Consider the following 18,271-nt stretch of genomic DNA (forward strand, 5'->3'; position numbering starts at 1 on the left):
GTGAGTCGATCCACTTGATTTACTGACAACAAACTGATAAATCAGCAAAACGCACTAACCCACACCGCCTCGCCCTCGCCCTCACCAGTGGAAGCACAACGTGAATCTGATCTATGAGGTCGGCTACGGCATCTCTCTTCTGGCCATCCTACTCTCGCTGGCCATACTCGGATATTTCAAGTAAGTAAGCCACAGGTCATCCTCGCCCTCAGTCTCAGCCTCGACCATATTCGACCTCCACATCCATTTATACTTAATCTTTGCCCCAACTTTAACGGCGGCAGCCCAGCATGGAAAACCACTCAGGGCTAATGAGGTGCTCTTGCCGTTGCCATTGCCGTTGTCATTGCCGTTTCTGGATATGGCATGAACGCTGGGGCTCTTGGCGCCGCACAAAAATATCCTGGCAAACAAATGCGCCAATGACTTAATCATCTGTGCACTCTCTTAAAACGGAACAATTGGTGTCGGAAATGAGAAAATACTTGGTCTTCTTTTCCCTCACTCGCCACATTCTTTCTCTATCTCTATCTCTCTCTCTCTCTCTTTCTCTCCATCTATCTGTCTGTCAATCCATAGAACTGGATTGTGTCTACTTCAAGCAGGATATCGATTAATTTCCCAGTGTCTGCAGCACAATTAGTGCGCTTGGTTTGTTTATCACCAGCTCGGGCAGATAGAGATAGATATAGCGATGGAGATGGAGATGGAGATAGAGATAGAGAAACCGAAAAATACAGACAGAGCACCGACTGGCTAAAGTGTTTTAAATTGTGTCCCAAGGGCAAATGCACGAGAGCCAGCAACGTGTGGGAATTTGGGCGGACACAATTAAAAGTTTAATGACCAAAAGAACGCAGAGATCGAGCTCACACACAGAGAACAGAACTTGAATGAAAAACCCCAGGAATTTAATTAAAAAATGTTTAGGGAAATCAATTGAAAGGATAAATCACACATGTAGCAATGGGATGAACAAGGGGAAGCCCTCTCCTCTGAAGAAATTATTATTTCTTGCTTGCAATTCTCTGTAAGTTAAACTGACAATCGCCAAAGAAAATTGTAAACAAAATAAAAGCGCTTGATATTATAAAGGTACCAAGCACTCAACGATACCGATTTCTAATAGGCCACACAAATTATGTGGCACATGAAAAATAGCTTTGTAAAAAGAGAAAAACACATAAGTATATTAATTAAGTAGTCGGTTTTTAAACACAGTATTTTCGATGGGGCCAAATTTATTCCAAATATGAATATAGTAAGTTATTTTCTTTTCTTGAGTCAAATATTTTGTTGCACAATTGAAAATCTGCAAAAATTAAAGTTTCGGAACTTTTTTGAACTTATAGGAATTAAATTATTGCTTGTTTTCTTAAACAAGAGATTAATATGGCATAAACCGAACATTCCGAACCTTCCTCTGGGTTGCATTGAAATGCAGCTTGACCGCAAACAAGCAACAGACGACATACTGAACAGTTGGACAAGCTATCAGATATATATCTGAACTTTGCTTTTTGGTCCCTCTTCGTTCCCCCGTCCAAGACCTCCTCTCAGGCGATATGCAAAACGTGTTTTGGAAATTTATGCAAAAAACAAAGAGATGAAGATGAAAATTGCATTTTGGGCCAATTCCAGTGGAATAACAATCGATGAAATGCCAGTGAATGCTGAAGCCAATGCCAATGCTGATTTATTCAAAAATTTGTATTCTTTTTGCACAGAACTCTGAAATGCGCCCGCATCACGCTGCACATGAATCTGTTCGCCTCGTTTGCGGCCAACAACTCGTTGTGGCTCCTCTGGTATCTGATGGTTATGCCCAACACGGAGCTCCTGCAGGACAGTCCGGTAAGCTGGCACCCACTCTTGAATGTCTGCACATTAACTTCTCTTGCTTCTTCCCAGGCCCGCTGCGTTGCCTTGCACATCAATCTGCACTACTTCCTGCTGACCAACTACTCGTGGATGCTGTGCGAGGGCTTCTATCTGCACACAGTGCTCGTGTCCGCGTTCATTTCCGAGAAGAGGCTTGTCAAATGGCTGATCGCTTTCGGATGGGGCTCACCGGCCGTTGTCATATTCGTCTACAGCCTGGCCCGAGGTCTGGGCGGCTCCGCCGAGCAGAAGATACAGTAAGTGAATGAACGTATGTGATGAGTGTGCTGGGAATAAGGAATCAGTTTAGCTCCCGCCCCTTGTACATCACTTGCTAATCGAATCGCATTTGCAATTCCATAACTCTACCCCCTTCCTGTAGCTGCTGGATGAGCCCCACTGACTATGACAACATTCTGGTGGTGCCCGTTTGCATATCGATGTTCCTCAACCTGCTGTTCCTGTGCAATATTGTGCGCGTGGTGCTCCTAAAGCTTAATGCCCCGGCCAGCATCCAGGGCAGCTGCGGCCCATCGCGGACTGTCCTGCAGGCGTTTCGGTACGTTTTTGTTTGCTCTTTTTTTGTGGAGTGCCGCCAAACTCAAACTCAATAAGTGGGGAAAACTCTGAAAACAAAGCGGGAAAGCTACAGTCGACTCTCCACTGGCCCTCGGGGCGTATGCGTAATTATATTTTCATCCACTTCTTTTATTTACCCGAAGCGGAGGCCATTCCTGTCATCTGTGCTCTCTTATTGCTTATTCGTTTTGCACTTGGAAGTTTTCCTCATTTTACATTTTAGATTACGCATACGCCGCGTTGGCTTGCATGTTAATACATTCCCTCTCCGACGAAAGGCGAAAAAACAAGGCATTATACAGCCCTCTTTTTTGCTCCTTTTGCTCCTGCAGAGCCACGCTACTACTGGTTCCACTGCTTGGCCTCCAGTACATCGTCACCCCGTTTCGTCCTGCGCCAGGACATCCCTGGGAGAATACATACGAAATCATCTCAGCGTTTACGGCCTCATTCCAAGTAAGTAAAATGTTTTCCCATTCTTGGTTCCGCTTTTTCGGCTGCTTTTGTTTTTCTGCCATTCTGGCATTAAAATGATTTTACGACTGCGAGCGGGGCTAAAAAGTTATGTTCTGGATGTTAGTTCAGCCCGTGGGTGTGGTGTGGCGGTGTGGGTTGCCATGGATCGGCGACTCCATAGCCACATGCTGGCCACAGCCACAAATTGAGAATGCAAATAAGCCGACTCTGGCAGGGCTTCATGCAGGAATTACTAATATGCCAAGACCCCAGCGGACATACCCGAAGCTCCACGCAGCTCATTAGGCTTTAGCGGAGGGGACTACAGAAAATCAATAGGGAAATGCGGAATTTCCTCCATTGGTATTTCCCCGAGCTGCAGCTTATTAAATTTCTGGCAGAGATTGAAATATCCTGCTGCTCCAACGCCGTTGCCTGCCAGCAAAAAGCGTATAAAATGCATTCCCGTATTGTTAGACGTAACTCCCAAGATTGTCTCTCAATGGGGCTTAAAAGCAGCATTTATTATCGAGTAAGACCAAAGGGAACCAGACATTGCTTCTCTGAGTCTGCTCTCTCGTGCATTAGCATCATTAGTTGAGTGCACGGATTATATTTACCAATAACTTTCTATTACCAGAGCTTTGAAGATTTTCAAAAACAAAGCTCATCTCATTTCGAACATCAAAGGGGAGCTACAGAACGTTATCCGCTGGTCTTATGACCGCTATGAAACGAGCAGCAAATGAAAAAAACTGTCATGGCTATGATATACATATGAGCCAGAAGAGGTTTACATCCCTTTCATACTCCTTTTGGCCATGGTTGTAACTCAAAGAAGGAAGATATTCCGTCCCTTTAAAGTAGATAAATGTATTTATTCTTTAACAACAGCAGAAACTCGTTCTCAGAAAAAACCAAAAATTATTCAACAATTCTAAAGCCCGAAATCTATCAAGAAAATCGGTTTAGTTCACAGCGGAAATGTGGTGTTGCGTAGTGTAATAGATCGCACTATAATATAAACATTAATACACATAGAAAAATGGCATATAAAAAAAAACACCATTATTTGGATTAAATATTCGGTTTTTAAATACAAACATAGTCAAAATAAAAAGCATGCTCTTTGAGTTGAACATAAATCTATTATGAAGATTTATAAATTTATAAGATTTAGTTATAAATAAATAAAAAATTTGTGGGAAATATATACTATATAATAACCTTCTTGAGTTTTCTAACCTAATCCACCGTGGTTTTCAAATTGGTTGCAGACGGATGTAGTTTTTACGGACTTCAGCAAGGCATTCGATTCTGTGAACCATGCTCTGCTTATTCACAAGCTCTCTTTATTAGGGTTCCCAACGTATCTTCTAGATTGGATTTTGTCCTATCTCTCTAACCGTACTCAACGTGTTTTGTTTTCTAACGTGTTGTCAAATACTGTTAATGTTACTTCAGGTGTGCCTCAGGGAAGTCATCTGGGCCCGCAGCTGTTTATTTTATTTGTGAATGACCTTCCCCAAGTTATAACATACTCTACTACACTAATGTATGCTGATGATGTTAAAATCTGTCTTTCTTACTCTGATTGGTATTTGCACACACGCCTTCAACTTGATCTAAGTGAACTACTATTGTGGTGTTCAACTAATCTTCTTTTTCTGAACCTTTCCAAATGCAAACTTATGACATTTTACCGTCGCGCTCCTCATTTTGTCCCATATGTTCTAGGAAATCATGTCCTTGAGCGAATTTCGAGTTCAAATGACCTCGGAGTCCTTTTTGATCATAAGATGTGTTTGAACACCCATGTAGCTGCAACTGTAAATAAAGATAAGGGTGTTTTAGCGTTCATCAAGCGTTGGTCCAAGGAGTTTGACGACCCGTACGTTACGAAACAAGTGTACATCTCGTTAGTACGTCCTATATTGGAGTATTGTTCTTGTGTGTGGAGCCCGCAGTATAAAGAGCAGCAGGCTGTTATTGAATCCGTGCAAAAGCAATTTTTAATTTTTGCCCTTCGGAACTTTAACTGGGACTCAGGTAGAATCTTGCCACCCTACCGGTCTAGGCTAAATCTTATTGACCTGCCGTCGTTGCACCATCGCAGAATATGCAATGGTGTAATGTTCGTGCACAAGCTCCTTTTTGGGACTGTTGACTCCCAAACTCTCTTGGGTCAGATTGACTTGGCCGTTCCATCTAGACCTACCCGTACTTTTAGGCCTATCCGTCTACCCATATGTAGGTCTAATTATGCTGATCATGAACCTTTTAGGGTTTTATGCCATAATTATAACTCCCTCTGTCAAACCCTATCCCCTGAACTGTCTCTTAAACTTATTGCATGCAATATTTATAATCATTTAAATTTAGCTAACTTTTAACTTATCTTTTTTCGCCTTTAGTAACTAAGTACCATTATTAACAGATAATTTGTTAATTTAATAAATAAATAAATAAATATCTCATCTCAATTTGAAAATATTAAATTTAAATATGAAATATATTTGTTTTAAATTTAAAAGACTAGCTGTTCTCTAGGTAGAGGTGGTTCCTGTGTGGTAAAGTCGGAAAATAATCGTTGAGCAAACACACGGACTAAACAAGCATCTACCATGATCCAAATACGACTGCAATCATCCTTCTTGAAGAACTCTTTATCGAAATATATCAAAATATTTCCATGGGCGAGTGCCAAATATGACTCCAGCCATATGCAACATTGAAATCAGCTTACTGCAAAAACAGAAAAACTGAGGGGCAAAAATCGAGTACCTAAAAAGCACAACATTCCCATTGGCATTAATACAAAATCCCACTAAGCTTCAGTTGCGTTGTTTTTCCAAGAGCTGAAGAACGGCAGCTTGAGCAGGAATCTGTACAACAAAAGAGTCACCTCTTCTTGAGCCGCTTTTGTCAATGTGAATCGATGGTTGACTGATACAAACGTTCGCTCACAAGTTGACTTTTTAAAGTCAGTTTGTGAGTGGCTTTTCCGCCCGACCGCCTTCCACATTTCTCTCTCTCTCTCTCTCTCTTTGGCTTATGTTTTGTTTCATGCTTCTGCTTGGCAGATTGCAAAGTTTTACCCACTCCCCACACTGGAACTCTGAGGTTGCATATAATTTGGATTTATTGTGGCTGGCAGCTGTAGGAATGCTTCAAGTCGTAAAAGACTTGCCACAAGTTTTAAGCTACGTAAAGAATATCTAAATAATTTCTGTTGCAAGTGCGGAGGGGAATGCAAAAGCCAGCAGATTCTTGGCCAAAAATGAAAGTGTATTTGTATAAAAGCGCGTTTATTTAGCCACAGCAAGAGCGGGGAAAACTGACTGCAATTGGCATTTTGTCAGCTTCAAAACATTTTCCCAGTGCGTCCACCCCGTAATCTCTCCCCCGGTTGAGTCTCTCTTGATCTCTTGGCGAGGGCTCGGAAACATTTTTTATTTAACAGATGTGCAGACAAACACACAAATTTTACTGCAATTGAATTAAAAACTTCCTTTCGACAGGAAGAAAGCAGCAAAAAGCAAATGTCAACCAAAATCATCGTGGTATACGACGATAACTGTCCGAAGTTTCCAGGCTGGAACTTAACATTTTCCCGAGCGATTTGTCTACTTTGCTAATTGGTTTATTTACTTGGCCAACTATGTAAACCAAGCCAAATATGCTGACCATCTTGCATATCCAATAGGAGCACGGAAGTTTTATATATGGTCATGTGGATCTTATTTGGGTGTAAGCTGGTACGGAGTGTTTACACATATCTTTATAATTTGATGAAGGAGTTTTTTGTGGAGTAATGCTGCAATTACAAGACTCTATGTGCAAAATCATTCAAAGATTCCGTCCATATAATTCACACAAAATCGGACTCTTCATTGTCAGTTGGCTACGCCAACATGGACATTTTATTTGAGTGCCAATACTCCCCAACATCCCTGAAACTCATAAACAAGACAAAGAGAGGAGAGGAGGTAGAGTGAATGTACTCTGAATTGCATTTGAATGTACTCCCATGTAGGAGTAGAGTCTATGGCCAGTTTCCTTCAGCACAGGAAAATGAAATAAAAACAATACAAATTCTATAAAAATGCAAAACCTTGAAATAGCATTGTATTTAAAGGCAAAATAGTTTAAAGTATTCTGATTGTATGCACAAGTGGAGATTCTTAAAATAATATTTTATTTACAGAAAACTACCAGCTTTTAAGAATTAGAAATTTATTGCAAAACAAATACTGCAGGCAGTAAACGAACAGTATCGAATCCCAAGGGGGAATACATGAATTCCATTAGTGAGACCAAAACAAACGAGGGGGAACGTTTGGGGAACTCTCAGTCAGTATGGCTCTCCTCCGCCGGAAGGCGCTAACATTGAACGAAAAATAGCGTGTGCTAGAGAGACAGAAAATCAGTCAGAACGTGTAGAGCGCTGCGTAACCAGCGATCCGGTCTGATCCAGATTCGGCAGTCTGGTAGATATGGTCATTCTCAATGATTAGTTTGAGGTGGGGCAAAATACACTTGTGCAGGGGCGATATCACAGGATACAAAATTAGGTTGCTCTAGCTCTTAAAGTCTTTGAGCGCTCATATGGACGGACAGACATACATGGCTATACATCGGCTATTGATGCTGATCAAGAATATATGTACTTCATGGGGTCGGACTTTCTTCTGGACTTTCGCCAAAAATCTAATATACCCATATACTCATATTAGTATCGGATAAATTAAAACAGGGGAGCCTTTCTTTCTGTAGGCCCCTGTAGATTAAGGAAGTTTGATACCGAACGCTGAGGCTTCTGTTAAAAGTAAAATTCTGTGATATTGAAAAAACTACCAATTTTTAAATAAAGCAGATTTGATTGCATAGACGAAATGCCAGCACAACATTCCACTTAATGTGTATATACCTGAAAAGAGCCTCAATGCAAACCCCAATATTGCTGAAAGCCACCAAAAGTATGAGAATTCTTCAATGTGGGAGTGTGTTTGGTAGGCTTGGATTGAATGGCAACTGCGACTGATTGAGTCTATGATGGCCCTTCGTGAGTAGTGGCAATCAAAGGAAGCCCCAGGCAGAAGTGCGAAAAAGAAATCCCGACAGTAGTCATCCTGGCAGTCCATGCACGTACCCGGCCGCAACATTAAACATTTACATAAGTATACGAGTATATGTATGTTTATACGGGAATATGGGATTGCCGCCTGCAACAATCAAGCAGGAAAGTGGCAAACGGCAGTTCGGCAAACCCACGGACGAACAGGCTGACGGACGGATGTCTGCTACTTGACAGGCGAAATGAATATTGAGCCCAGCATAGACAAGGCGGAAGAGTGGATAGATAGAAATAAAAGAACATATACAAAATTGTATTATTGTAGGTATATTGTATTAGGACCATCTGCTAGCTGTGGAGAAACTTTAATAAGGACAACTGCGAAATGGTCACGAGAAACCTAACCTCTATTTCTGCGTCTGCTCTCTTTTTCTGTCCTTGCAGGGTCTGTGTGTGGCCACACTCTTCTGTTTCTTCAACGGCGAGGTGATTGCCCAGGTGAAGCGCAAGTGGCGGATGCTGTGCTTCAGCAATCGGCCGCGGACCAACTCCTACACAGCCACTCAGGTCTCGGTAAGATTTATATTAAAAGCTTGTCACGCTTTTTCTACCCCATCCATCCTCAGCCTCAACCTGAACCCCAAACCTTTTATATTAATTTAGTCCCACGGGTTACGGCGCGTATGAGTAATGCACACACACACAGACACAACAAATACTGACAACTCACTTCACTCACCTGCATAAAATTGGCTTAACATTTGAACAATGCTAAATAATCGCATGCAAAAGATACAAAGTTAAAGATAAAGATACAGAAACTGAAGCTGAAACCAAACGCACCGTTGCCACCACCTGCCAACCACCATGATAGCAAATTCTCAGTTCTTTTGATTGTAGTTCGTGCGCAGCGGACCGCCCCTGCCCGGCGAGGAGAAGGTATGACTAAAGGACCTGTCGGCCAAGCGACGAGCCTCCTCGGCACCACACCACCAGAACCAGAACCAGAACCAACACCAGCCGCAGGACCAGAGAGCCCGCAGCCAGAGTATGACGGGTAGCCAGAGCCTCCTCGAGAGCTGGCGCAACAAAATCCCCTTCCGACACCGCCGACAAACCATTGACAACTCGCGCCAACAGCAGCCCCTAATGGAGGAGCGGGATCCAGCGTCCTGTCTGACTGTGGGAACCGCGGAAGCAGTGCTCGTGGCAGGCGGCGAGGCAGATGTCGCCGGCAGAAAGCCGACACTGATGACGACCATAGCGGAAGATGCAGCGGAGAGACCAGCCGGAGAACCCCATGCGAATGCTAGAGGCATTGTCATTGTCCGAATGGAGAGAGCAGGCCATCAGCAGATAGCCGATGAGGCGCTTTAAGTGAATCAACCCAACCCCCACCACCGTGCAGGTCACACAACATCTCATAGTTTTAAGCAGCTGAAACTAAACCAAATCATCAATATGACTACCGCTAATCAAGTAATGAACATGGCAGGCATGGCTGAAATAAATTTCGCCTGCGGGCAAGTGCAACCCACCAACTATAAAGAACTATCATCCCAAGTACCCAAGTACCTCAGTTAAGTTTTCATAGTCTCTCCCCAAGTTTTGCTTGGGCTACTTATACCCTCCGTTCGTGGGAAGAAGAGAAATTGATTTCAGCGATGGTCGGGCGATGGAAATATCCATTTATGATAGCATATGTTATTTATTGTACGAGTATTTATGAATGTTAGAATTTACGTGGATATTAAATATCATTGTTGTCTTAAGTGTTAAGTGTTAGGTGTACATCCTTCAGTCCCCTTACGCTTCTCTCTATGGTAAGCTGAGCTTTCTGGCAATCGCTTTTAGTGTGCTATGTACAGAATAACTAAATGGAATAAAATTTTAATTATGTGTATCTATGCCAAAAACCGACGCACGTTTTTCTGTACCATCTCTTATTTAGCCAATTAGTGAACTTTTGACTTTCTTTAATGAATCCCCCGAGCCAACAACAGCCACAATAAAGAGCAGAATCTAATGCTTATTTAATGAATGCCATTTGAAGTGGGCCCTTCAGCAGTTGTTCCTCCCCGCCACTGTCCATGCCCCACCCACGTCCACTGAACGATGGCCAGGCTGTCACTCTGGTCAGCACTAGGAGAGCACAAGGAACACATGCGACGACATGTTTATTGACGTGTATCAAAAATTCCTGGGTATCAAAGTCCAGAGTTGAGGTAAGTACAGTCTCCAGGATATTCGAATATTACAAATAATAGTGTAATGTTCCCCATAGAATTTATCAAAACCAATCCTATTTTCGGTAGAATACACCCTAAAACTGACATGGCTTGCTATGGTACTTCTCACTGATTCTTGCGCTGCAATAAGGGACAGAATGAAATAAGAGCTTTGATAAAAGTTCAGCTGTGTGGGCGGCTCAAAACTATTGTTGTCTTCCTACCTATCGTACTTACCAAAAAACGAGAGCGAAATATTTGGTGCGGAGAATATTTGGTGCGGGCGAGAGCACAGATCGCGCAGAAAATCTGTGATCTGATCTGATCTTTAGCTGTTAGCTCGCTGCTAAATTAACGTGGCTCAGCAACTACATCAGAGAATTCTTTCTTTCGCTGTTAGCTATCTACCAAATCTGCAGAGATCTGCATTTGCCAGTTTTCCCTGTGCACTTTCCGTGCCTCAAATCGAGCAAACGAAATAAAAATGACTAAAAAAGATTACATCATTTAAATGATGATGATGTATTTGTGGTAAAAAATGAAAATATATTCATTCCAAGTTTCAGATTGTATCTTTACGATGGCCGGCTTTCAGCCCTAGCACTTTAAGTGCGCCAGAGCAGAACAGGCCACAGCTGACCCACTCCCACCACACAGTGCCCCAGTGCAAACACGAATTTTCAATGCCGCAGGTCGGTCCCTGTCCCACTGCGCTGCTGTCAACATTTGTTGACATTTATTGAGAACTATCCGTTGCGGTGTGGCTCCTGTTTGTCCATTTCCTGTTGCCGTTATTGTGCTGTGTCTGAGTGTGTGTTTGTGTGTGTGTGTGTGCGAGTTTGTGGCTTTTCATGGCGTCACTGCAAGTGGCAGACAGTTGGCTGAACGCGAATGCCGAGTCGGAGAGTGTGCTCCGAGCTTGGTCTCTCTTTTTTTCCTGCCGTGTAAAGTTGGTGTGTTAAGTGGCATTTTATTGCCGCTTCACGGCTGTATCACGTCCAGGTACAAGTGAGCACTCACCTCACTCATTATTCGCAGATTATTCGCGCTCTCAAAAGCACAGAAAACATGAAGTTGCTCTCTGCTTTGCTCTGCTCTGCTCATTCGAACATTGCGCTGGAGTTACTCCATTCTCCATTATCAAAGGAGGCGGCAGCAACAGGCAAATAAATGAGATGTTTAATTTGTGTGTCAGCTCTGTTTCTGCGTAATTTAAGTGCCGACAGCTTTGGAAGTGCATTTCTCAGAAGGCAAACATTTGCGCAAAGAGCAGAAGCAACACATTACACGAGTGCATACATATACATAAGAGTGTGGCCCAGCAAAGGACACTTGAGTCCCTTAAGCTATGGACTGTATGGAAAGCTTTACAAGCTATTGAAATTTGCGAGCATTTTTTAACTTTTAGATGAGAGTGATGTTCAAAACTTTGCTTTTGAACTTATAAACCCCAACAGAAAACGAAACACTCAGTTTTATCATACCATATCAATTACGCTGGAAGTTGGTGAATCGAGAGAGTTTAGTAGTTTCACGTGCTTGTAAGTTGTCAAAAATCACTTAGTTTGAATCTCATTTAAATACCCACATACCTACATTTTACCGAATAGATTTGCTTAATGTTATTGTTAGCCGTGACAAAAAGTAGCAAGAACTCTTCAGTCGACATGTTGTTAGTGTTAAATTCTCTTCCAAGAATGAAAACTTCATAATAAATTAAAATGTCTTTACTAGCGAAAATAACTTACAGAAATATGGGAAAATATTAAACAAAGTTGAGTAAAGCAAACGCATTGTCTGTGCCCCGAGTGGCAAGACGACGCACACGTTTAGATGTTTGAGGGATAAGTGCTTCTGGCTCTAATGTACAAAAGCAGATGGCCAGAATATTGCACGAGCTTGGCCAAGATAAAAGCCACCTGAGTGGAACAGAAGTACAAGCAGGAGTGAAAATATCATTTGCTTTTGCCTTCAACTTCGCTTGTGCTTGGCAGTGATTTTTTGGCATCAGGGAGTGCACTTTAATTACTAAATCGACAGGGCGGCAGGCAGTATGTGGCAGGAGCGAATAAGTTTGCATACAGTTGTTGCACATACGCCCTGGTGTGTGTGAGTGGCTGTTAATTGAAGTGTGCTGCCTGCTGCCAGAGTCAGGGCTGCTGTTGTTGTTGCATAATGAACTCAATTAAAAGTTGGTTGCCTCCCTTCTCCTCTGCACCAATCTCTCCGCCTTTTGAACTTATATTTAAGTCGGGATCTGTTTCAAAGCTGGACTACTGCTTCTTCGCCTTGAGGAGCAGTTGCATTCGCTGTCCGACCAGTCCCAGCGGCTTGCGAGGGACCAAATGGCATGTGGATTGCCTGTAAAGACATACAAAGTACATAGTAGACGAGGTATATGTACATGTGGGTTAGGGGTGAAGAAGTCAACTCACTTGTAAATGATTCTCTCACGGTCTGCCCAGGGCCAAGAGCGCTCCATCTTGTCCAGTTTAAACAGCAACTGTGTGAAAGGAATCAGTCATTAAGCTGTTGGCGTTGGCACTGATGATTGCCATTACCTTTTGTGTCTGCCCCTCGGCCGACTCCTGTGGCGGTGCCTGAGGTGTGGGTGTGGCAGGACGCACGTTTGAAGTGTCTGCCATAGATTTCTGCTCTTCCTTCTGCAGCGGCTGCTGCTGCGGGCTCAGCGTCAGTTCGGCATCGGTTTCAGCCTCATCATCATTGATACGCAGCGTGGGTATGTTGCGGAGATTCCATGTGTAAGTGGTGCTCAAAAAGTCGCCGCCGTCGTCGGTTTCGGAACTGCTGGAGGGATAGGAGGTGGCATCTTCGACTAATGCTGCAGGCAGCTTCATAAAGAACACCGCATTCCCAGTCGCGCCCCCATCATCCGACTCCGATTCCGCCTCTGAGTCATCGCTGGCATCGCTTCCCTCATTTGCCGGGTAATTGGCTTCCGATGCATAATCCGATTCCGGGGTGACATCCTTCAGCAGCTTTGATTGCTTCAAACCGTCCTGTACCTGTACCAAATCATCCTCATCACTGTCAACACTGTGAGTGTCAGTGTCAATGTCAGTGTCACCCAGCACGTCCTCGTCTCCGCCATCCCTCAGCTCGTAGTCAAGAGCATCCTCATCGTAGGAGCACTTTCGTTGTATATAGGCCGCGGCCTGTGCCTTTGCCTCCTCCTCGCTCATTCTGCCAAAGCTCTGAGATACCGTGGCCAGGGTGGAGGACAGAATTTTGGGTATTTCGGCAATCGCCGAGAGCTTCCGCTGCATCTCCAGCAGGCGCATCTCAATGGAACTGGCCAGAAGGCGTCCTGCGCGGAATCCATCAGAAAGGGCAGGATCTTTACTCGATTAACTCTGGGCTTTCTTGGGGTTGGGGGTTTTATTCAATCGACAAGCACAGAGGCACATACAAAAAATATATTCCGAATTATGTACATGATAGATAGGATACAGGATAAGGGGTCTAGGGGGACTGTAGCCGGAGCTTCTTCACTTGGCCCTGGATGCAGTGGGCAGGGCCAGCAGCATATTTTCGATGGTGCTGCTGCGTAACTCCCGATTGTCGCCGACCTCCGAAAAGAAGCGCCGAATGTTCCGCATGATGCGGTGATGGGGCAACTCCTGCCAGAACAAACGGTGGTTCGATTGGGAATTGCGGGGGAGTGCAAACAGGGGACAGGAGAGAAAACAGATAGAATGGGTTAGTTTCGCTTTGCAAATGTTGTTGGCATGCAATTATGTGGGCGTTGATTCACCTGCTCCTCCTCGTCCGAGGACTCGTCCTCGCTGAGTTCAATCACCACCTCATTGCCCTCGTCATCAAGCTCCGTTTTGGTTTTCTTTTTCTTGGGCTTTGGCGGCTCGGGTGGGTCTTGCCACATGATCGGATGCCAACAACGTGAGCCAAGCAGGGGGGTTGGGTGGAAGTCTACAAAAATATAGATACAAATCCAAGTGAGTACCGAGAAGTGTAATGGGACTGGTGCTGGAACTGGACCTGGATGTGGGTACTCGTTAGGTGGGAGGTCATGCGATGGAGACAGACCAGAGAAAACACTCACCACTGGGCGGCGGCATCGGCTTTGGCACTCGCATCACAATCGACTTCTCTTCGCCGGCCTCAAACTGCCCCATTTGATCGTCCTCCTCCATGCTGTGAGGAAACATACATACATATGTATTTTTTTCATTACATAACGTTAAAGAGCCCAAAAGTGTCTCAGACACAGGCACAACACACACAGATAGATGGGCATCTGGGGCAACCTACTTGCGCAGCAGGAAATGTATCTTCTTGGGCGAGGCGTTGATTTTCTCGTGTGCCTGGGTCAGAGTCAGCTGCGTGACGTCCTCTTCGTTTATCTCGAGTATAATATCGCCCAGACGTATGCCCGCCTTGTCAGCCAGACCATCTGGTGTAACCTGCGAAATCGGGTTAAGGATTGATAATTAAACTGTCCAAAAGTCCCATCACATTCCGCTGATCACATAAAACACACACTTAAACCGTGCGATACGACTGTCGGGGCGCAATTGACCAGAATACTGCGTATCTCTGGTTTAGGTTGGGCAGATATACACGATATTAGAACGACAGATGCAAATGACATGTATGTACATAGTACTATACACACTCGTATGTTTATGAAATGTCTGCTCTCAAAAAGCAACACCCAGACAACCAAAGGAAATCGAAAGCAAAGCAAAAACGATGCGCCTCTTGAGGATATAACTTATTCGACTTGGGGAGTACCATGGGCAAATTTCGGCATGAGATTACCCACTCTAGAAAATACATGTTGCATGTTTTGGGAATATCTTACGAATTTGAATAGGTGCAAACTATAGATATTGCAAACTTTGAGACCATAAAACTAAATGGAAGATTCGTTTATTTTGATATTAAAATATTTTTTTCCATCAAATCTGCTATGGTAATGTGTTTGTTTTACTCCTTCCTAGAACAAATATAATATACATTACTAACTCCAATCTTAATGTTTATGTTCTATGTATTATGTATTTTTAGGTACAATATGCATTAATATACATGTTATACGATTTACTTACTTTTTTATTAATTAATTAAAAATGTTGACTTTTTCATTCATATGAAACGGTTTTTTTTAATCATCCTAACTACATTTTCCTTTGACTTTTCTATAAGTTGCTCAAACAGTAACAGCAAACAACACAATTGTATTTTTTTTTTTTCTATCTCTGATAATATATTATATTCCCACACAAAACTACACAAAAAAAAGAAGAGTCTAGCTTTTTATTTTTTAATTAAATTTCTTTTATGTTATTATATTAATGTTTGTTCTATATTTTTTCATTATATTTTTTCTTTTAGTTTTCCTATGAGGAAATCCTTAGTGTGGGACTATGAAACAAGTAACACACCTCCAAAATGGTTCAGCATACCCTCCCACTTGCTGGCCCATTTTTAAAATGTTTTTCAAACAAAACAAAAAAATTATATTTGTTCTTTTAAGCCAAACGCGAAACGTCAAAAGTAAAATGTGGCATTACAAATAGTTTTGTTGGGCTATCTACAGTACAGTGCGTTTCATAGCTGTAGGATGAACAATGCAATATTCGAAATCATAAGAGAAGTCAGCAGTCGGTGAATATATTAGTATATATCTCAGATACAAAACTTTTTTAATTTATTTATTGGACTGAAACGCAATGCACATATTTATGTTCATGAGTGCAATATGTGGAATAATAGGCGCCTTTTGTTAACCCAAATATTGTACATTCACTTGACTCAAGTGAGCCAAAAAGAGGCGGCGTGGCGGCCCCAAACGTCATGGCACGGCATCCGCTGCAGATGCCCCCAAAACACAGATCGAACGTGGATCGCGGGGAGAAACAATAAAATGTGCCTTTCTTTTAGGCGGCAGCCATCCAATTTACGTTGGAAGTGACTTCGTCATGGCTTAATTTGAATCAAATTTCGACTTCGAGTTTCGCTTCTTGGCACTCGACCAAAAAATATCGACAACAACAATGAACGAATGAACGAGGTCATTGATACCCTTGCCAATCGCTCGTTCCTACTGAATCCACATGTTATCTGAGCTATAAAGAAATAATATATGAAACTAAAGCGTTCTGAATTTTGGTTAGAGCAAAATAACTGTGCCTGCAAGGACTGACTGATTGCTGCGATTTTGAAGGTTCCAAATGAAATGTATTCAAAACTGCCGGACTAGTTTTCATGTCGACTCCGCTCTCTTCTCTGTTTTGTGAGCATTTGGCGAAAATCATAATACCCTCTGCAAAGGGTACTCATGTAATAACAGACCCGCAATTGCAGCTGTTGCAGAACTATCAAGAGGCAGATGGTAGGGCTCCCAGACTGTGCCCATCCACTGTGACCCACTCACCTGGAAGACTGTTAGCGGCATGTGAAACTCGGCGCCGCCGGTTACCAGGAAACCCCATTTGGTGTCGTCCTTGGAGGCATACGCATCCGAATCGACATCGAAGGCGGGAAAGGCATCTGTGTCGCCGATGCCGCAGGACATCTTGATAATGGGCGCATTCTTCTTTGTCTCCGGCGTCGACCACTGGAGACCCAGTTGCTCTGGCATTGCTTCCTTTTGTTCTCTTCCCTCTGTCTCTCTCTCTCTCTCACACTTTTCGCAGTCGCTGCCACTCTCTTCCTCGTGCTGCTGATTTTATTTATAAATTTTTGTGCTTGCTCTTGCTTGCGGCGCTTCTTCTCTTGTCTATTCTCTCGTTTGCTCTTTTGCTTGTGAAAACTTTTAACGTTGTTCTTTTTGCTTGCTTGTTTTCGTTTTCCTGTCAAAATTTCACCCGTGCAAAAATATTATTTGTATTTGTGGCTTGCCGGCTTTTCAACGAGCGTCTGGCAGAAGGATTTTTCCACGCTCGCTGGTTGTATGGAAGGTTCGTAGAATCAACTTTCAATCTTGGCCAATATTGCGAGTTATATAACCAGCAGAGCAGACTGAACGGATTGTGCAATTTCGGATTTCGATTTGATTGGAAATTGAAATTGCAATGGAAATCGCTGCCGGAAGAATGCTTTAGCCCGCCGGATACTACCGGAATGACTGCCCCTTGGCCGATAATTATGAAAAATGTATTCACACTTTCGCCTTCCTCTTCCCGCTGGGCTCCCCGGTCCTCCGTCTTTCGCTCTGGTTTCTCCGTAACTTCCACACGACTGCACTCGACGACTCGGGCAACTAAAATAATTTTCGAGAAGTTTTCCTTTGTGCCTGCATTCACGTTTTTTTGTTCTTCATTCTTTATGTCTGCCGCCGCCGCTTGCCAGCCTCTCCCCTCTACTATATTTCACTTAGTTTTTCCCGCCTCTCTCTCTCTGACTCTGCCCCTACCTCTGCCTTTCTGCTGCGTGGCTGGGATGCCGTTCTTGCCTCCCGATGTGTTGCACTTTTTGCCGAGCTCTTTGTCTACACTTTTTACCCGCAGATTATATGTACATCTGTTGCAGAACTATGCGAACATCCAATTTTTGTGTAGAATGTGAGGGTAACAGTTATTTAATTGAATCCCCAACAGACTTGCGGGCCTTGGGCGCTGGCTGATGATAGAAGAAACAGTATAAATCGGTACATGTCGATCGGCAGCTGGGCACCATACCCTCTTGCTCCCCTCCAGCATACTGAGCGAGTACTGAGTAAACATATTCAAAAGAAAGTGTTTTAGCTTACATTTTGCGCAAGCATAGTAATCAAATAAAAAGTATCAAATACAAAAGAAAGCTTACAACTGACCTTCATATAGAAGTATTCTAAATTTAAAATATTTCATATTTAAATTAAATATTTTTATATGTAGATTAAAACTATTACATGCAAATTTTATATACTAATTTATGTTAAATTGTTTTACACTTAGATTCATTTTTGACCGTCTTAAAAAGACTTATTAACACATTTATGTGTAAATTAAAGATAATTCTATGTATTTCATCTCACTTAATCACCGAATTTAAGCCATATTTAAATATGGCTGTGTCTATTTTT

At 42.9% G+C, this 18,271-nt stretch overlaps 2 protein-coding genes across 9 annotated transcripts in view; one reads left to right on the forward strand and one right to left on the reverse strand.

The window, feature by feature from the left end:
- The window catches only part of Dh31-R (Diuretic hormone 31 Receptor), a 34,658-nt gene extending 24,893 nt beyond the window's left edge, over positions 1 to 9,765 (forward strand). Inside the window, exons 5-11 of one of the 5 annotated variants that reach the window (XM_033378196.1) lie at positions 89 to 180; positions 1,728 to 1,854; positions 1,912 to 2,138; positions 2,264 to 2,440; positions 2,793 to 2,916; positions 8,438 to 8,566; positions 8,620 to 8,855. In XM_033378196.1, the coding sequence (XP_033234087.1) occupies positions 89 to 180; positions 1,728 to 1,854; positions 1,912 to 2,138; positions 2,264 to 2,440; positions 2,793 to 2,916; positions 8,438 to 8,566; positions 8,620 to 8,715 (972 nt within the window). In that variant the 3' untranslated portion in view covers positions 8,716 to 8,855. Of the gene's footprint in view, positions 1 to 88; positions 181 to 1,727; positions 1,855 to 1,911; positions 2,139 to 2,263; positions 2,441 to 2,792; positions 2,917 to 8,437; positions 8,567 to 8,619; positions 8,856 to 8,878 lie in introns of those variants that run through there. The other 4 variants (XM_033378197.1, XM_001360087.4, XM_033378199.1 and 1 more) reach the window with 4 other exon arrangements.
- Positions 9,766 to 11,935: 2,170 nt separating this feature from the next.
- On the reverse strand, positions 11,936 to 17,709 carry LOC4803335 (PDZ and LIM domain protein 7). 4 transcript variants are annotated; one of them, XM_015183561.2, is made up of 6 exons: positions 14,741 to 14,835; positions 14,512 to 14,663; positions 14,303 to 14,394; positions 12,783 to 13,549; positions 12,657 to 12,724; positions 11,936 to 12,582 (listed from the first exon to the last, which is right to left on the reverse strand). In XM_015183561.2, exons 3-6 carry the CDS (start codon positions 14,391 to 14,393, stop codon positions 12,495 to 12,497), a joined length of 1,014 nt encoding a protein of 337 aa, XP_015039047.2. In that variant the 5' UTR covers position 14,394; positions 14,512 to 14,663; positions 14,741 to 14,835; the 3' UTR covers positions 11,936 to 12,494. The 4 variants fall into 4 exon arrangements, with proteins under 4 accessions (XP_015039047.2, XP_033233734.1, XP_015039048.2 ...); XM_033377843.1 differs by having other exon boundaries at positions 14,730 to 14,748; XM_015183562.2 differs by lacking the exon at positions 14,741 to 14,835 and adding an exon at positions 16,640 to 17,709 and having other exon boundaries at positions 12,192 to 12,582.
- Between the last annotated feature and the right edge of the window lie 562 nt (positions 17,710 to 18,271).

Source organism: Drosophila pseudoobscura, chromosome 3 (genome assembly GCF_009870125.1).
Source record: "Drosophila pseudoobscura strain MV-25-SWS-2005 chromosome 3, UCI_Dpse_MV25, whole genome shotgun sequence".
NCBI classification, from domain to species: Eukaryota; Metazoa; Arthropoda; class Insecta; order Diptera; family Drosophilidae; genus Drosophila; species Drosophila pseudoobscura.